At 40.3% G+C, this 3,229-nt stretch overlaps 1 protein-coding gene across 1 annotated transcript in view; it reads right to left on the bottom strand.

Annotated features, from left to right (window-relative positions):
- The window catches only part of LOC107589530 (voltage-dependent anion-selective channel protein 2-like), a 7,848-nt gene that overhangs the window by 4,139 nt on the left and 480 nt on the right, over positions 1-3,229 (bottom strand). The window contains exons 2-5 of the mRNA XM_016278003.1: positions 1,147-1,218; positions 1,003-1,052; positions 479-631; positions 336-388 (exon numbers count right to left, since the gene is read on the bottom strand). Of these exons, the coding sequence (XP_016133489.1) occupies positions 336-388; positions 479-631; positions 1,003-1,052; positions 1,147-1,213 (323 nt within the window). The 5' untranslated portion in view covers positions 1,214-1,218. The remainder of the gene's footprint in view (positions 1-335; positions 389-478; positions 632-1,002; positions 1,053-1,146; positions 1,219-3,229) is intronic.

Below are 3,229 nucleotides of genomic sequence, written 5' to 3'. Positions count from 1 at the left end.
CAGTGAAGGCCATGTCAGCGATTCTGTCATCTGAGAGCACAGACCCCAACGACACCAGACAGGTGCCACTCGATTTACAGTTCCCAGAACATGAGGACTATGCTGTCGCGCTTGTATGAAAGTAACCTTGAAATATGCATCAATGCACGACAAAACAGAGCTAACTCTGTCACATGGCGACACTTGAATTGCTCAATACAATTCTGAGTAACGGGCCGCCATGACACAACATACCATCTCTCATCTCCCCTGACCCAACTGCACACACGCACGGAGACAAATCTGTGCTTCAAACCAAATCTGAAGCTTTTCGGTGAAGAAAATGAATAATTTACCCTGTGTTTGGTGAGAAGGTTGTGTCAAAGGTCAACTTCAGTCCCTTTGCAATCTGAAAAAGTGATAAAGAGCATTATTATTCATGCTAAAACACAATGCACCTTTATTCATCATCATTAAGTGATCGAAAACACATTCAGACCTGGTCTTCAATGATGATCTCTGTGCCCAGGGTGTTGTCAGTATTCCACTTCTCTGTGAAGGTCAGACCATACTCAGACCTCTTGTATTTGGTTTCCAGGCTGCCCACCACTTTGCTGGTGTCCGTGTTGGAGGAACCAGAGGTCTTGAATTCCTATAGAGATATTAAAGAGAAATATTTCAGATCATAGGGATATATTCATGGAGCAGGTGTATTGTTTTATTAAATAATTCTTAATAATTAAAGCATTGAGTACCAACATAAGAAATAGGTTACATGCATACTTTTCTCCTCTCTTCTAGCTTTGCTTCCTAATCTAGTTGTCCAATAAAACTGGCTTTGTGCATTACAAATATTTTTGGCTCTTTGACTAATTGCTTTTGTTCATGTTTGTCGCTTCAGATAAAACCATCTAAAAAAATGCATAAATGTATTTGAAATGCACATGGAACGGGCTTATGTAGTTTCAATCAAACACTTAAGAAGTGACGGGGTCACACATTTAATGAAAAGAAAAGTCTCACCACTCCACTGGCTGATTTTGTCTTGACATCGAGCTTCACCATACCGAACCCTTTCAGAAAACAAACCAAAGGAAACTATTACAACATTAACTGACAACTAATGGTGATTTTTCAAATGATGTAGTGGATTATTATATACATTACCATATCCTTTGTTGAAGATGTCTTTGGCAGACTTGCCAAGATCAGCATATGCTGGGGGAACTGCCATTTTATCTATTTAAAAAAAAGAGAAAAAAAAAAGAAAAAAAAGCATGTTGGAATAATTAGTGGGTCAGACTACGTCAGAAGAACATCAAAACTAATAGAGCTGTGCAGAAGCAGACCAACACATTCAGTTACAACTGATTTGAGCCATTTGAAATAAAGTGGTGAGATGTTTTGGGTGGTCTACGGTATCTCTAGCTTTCCATGGGTAATCGTAGTGAGCCAGTGTCATATCAGTTTGATAAATGACCCAGCCTGAATGCAGCTGCTCTGCTCAAGCTAATCTGAATTGACAGCAGGCCACTCCTAACTGAGTCACCGAGTTAGGAAGTGACACACATACTCCCTCCACACTAATCTACAAGTGTGGAGCATGTGTGCAAGTCGGCATGAGAAGCAATTATAGGAATAAAACTGAAGAAGTCTGGGGAAGGTGTGGAGGCGAGGGGCGGAGATGCTTAAATGAAAAAATAGCTAGGCTTTAGTGTAAGGTCTGCATAATGTGTTTGCTGTTGATCGCGTATGAGGAACAACATCCAGGAACTGTACCGTGTCAACACTGTGTTCATCATGAAATTTCAAGTAAGAGACCAATCACAATGCAGTATACAATGATGGAAAAAAAGACAACCAATCAGAATGCTAAATTATGAAGAGATCATGTTACATGAATTCTGAATGTTCTATCCCGGGTGACACTAGACTTTGAGCACTCAATTTCTTTGGACACTGCAAAGGTTGTGATATGACGTCATGCTCGGTGGCGTCTTTTAAAAAATATATAAATTCAGCATTTAACAAATAATGATAAATCCAAAATGTAAAAATGTACAATCCCCACTCTGTACTCCAAAGTTCAAGTTTGTTTGTTGTGCTTGTGTTTCCAGTCTCGCGCATTTGCATGCGTATGAACGGTAGTACAGTAAATGGAATGAAAAGTGTAATGTGACCTCCCCTTAAGTCAATGCGAGATCTTCACATTTTAATATTACATTTCTCAAATTAATTAATTTATAAATAAATAACAGAGACCATACCCTTAGGGTTAGGGGGGGTGCTATTCAAGTCAATGGGGACCAGCAACTGAAGGTGAACTATCCCTTTAAAAAGAACAGGGAAAAATAAAGTAAAACCAGCATAAGATTGTTTGCTGGTCTTTAACTGGTTTAGCCTGGTCTAGCCGGTTTCCTAGCCAGTCCAAGCTTTAGTTTATAAAGAAGCCATCAATTAACCTGAGCAGACTGGAAGACCAGCAAACCAGACTGATTTAAACCTGTCAGCAGGCGAATAAAAAAAATGAATGTTGGAGGAATATCAACATAATAATGCCCTGCAAACACTGTTAATGTAACAAATAATGCTCAGACAAACAAATATTAGGAAATATACGAAATTTACATTTCCAAACAGAGACTATAACTTACTCGAAATATAATAGAAAGCATGGCTGTGACCTTTATCACACAGGGCAGTAAAAGCAATGTCTGGACCTGTAGGCTTGCCAGGCGTTTCCATGTCTTTCTCTTCAGGAAGAACTACATTACCGCTGCTTATGAAATACTCCTCCACCAAAGAAACAATTACTTACTAGCTCTTCTAGCGTATTCATTTCTATGAAAGAAAAATGCACCTCCTGTGCAGCAACCTTATAGATCTATCAGATAAATCAGCTCAATTAATAGACGGGTGTGAGAACTGCTTTATTATAAAGGGCAAAGTAAGGGCAAGGCTAATTGCGGATCTCCTTCCCCATTTTCAGTAGCCGCAGGAACCCGGCGCTGGCGCACACACTGGCGACTTTAAACGAAACCGAAAGAAGTAAAGCACGAACTGTGATTAAAACAGAAATAAGAGCACTAAAAATGACCAGCGCGACGCGGGTCAAGCGGCTCCAGCAATCATGTCAGCGTGCGGGAAGCCAAGCACTGAGCCGGCCATCTGTCAATTAAAGCCACGCTGTAGACGAGGTTTGAACGCCGCTGACTTGTGCTCATGTCGCTGTGACTGATCTCAGGCTCTG

This window comes from Sinocyclocheilus grahami, unplaced genomic scaffold, assembly GCF_001515645.1.
Source record: "Sinocyclocheilus grahami isolate Dianchi unplaced genomic scaffold, SAMN03320097.WGS_v1.1 scaffold117.1, whole genome shotgun sequence".
Classification (NCBI taxonomy): domain Eukaryota; kingdom Metazoa; phylum Chordata; class Actinopteri; order Cypriniformes; family Cyprinidae; genus Sinocyclocheilus; species Sinocyclocheilus grahami.
Note: the sequence above shows the minus strand (reverse complement) of the source record. Positions and strands in the feature narration are given on the sequence as shown.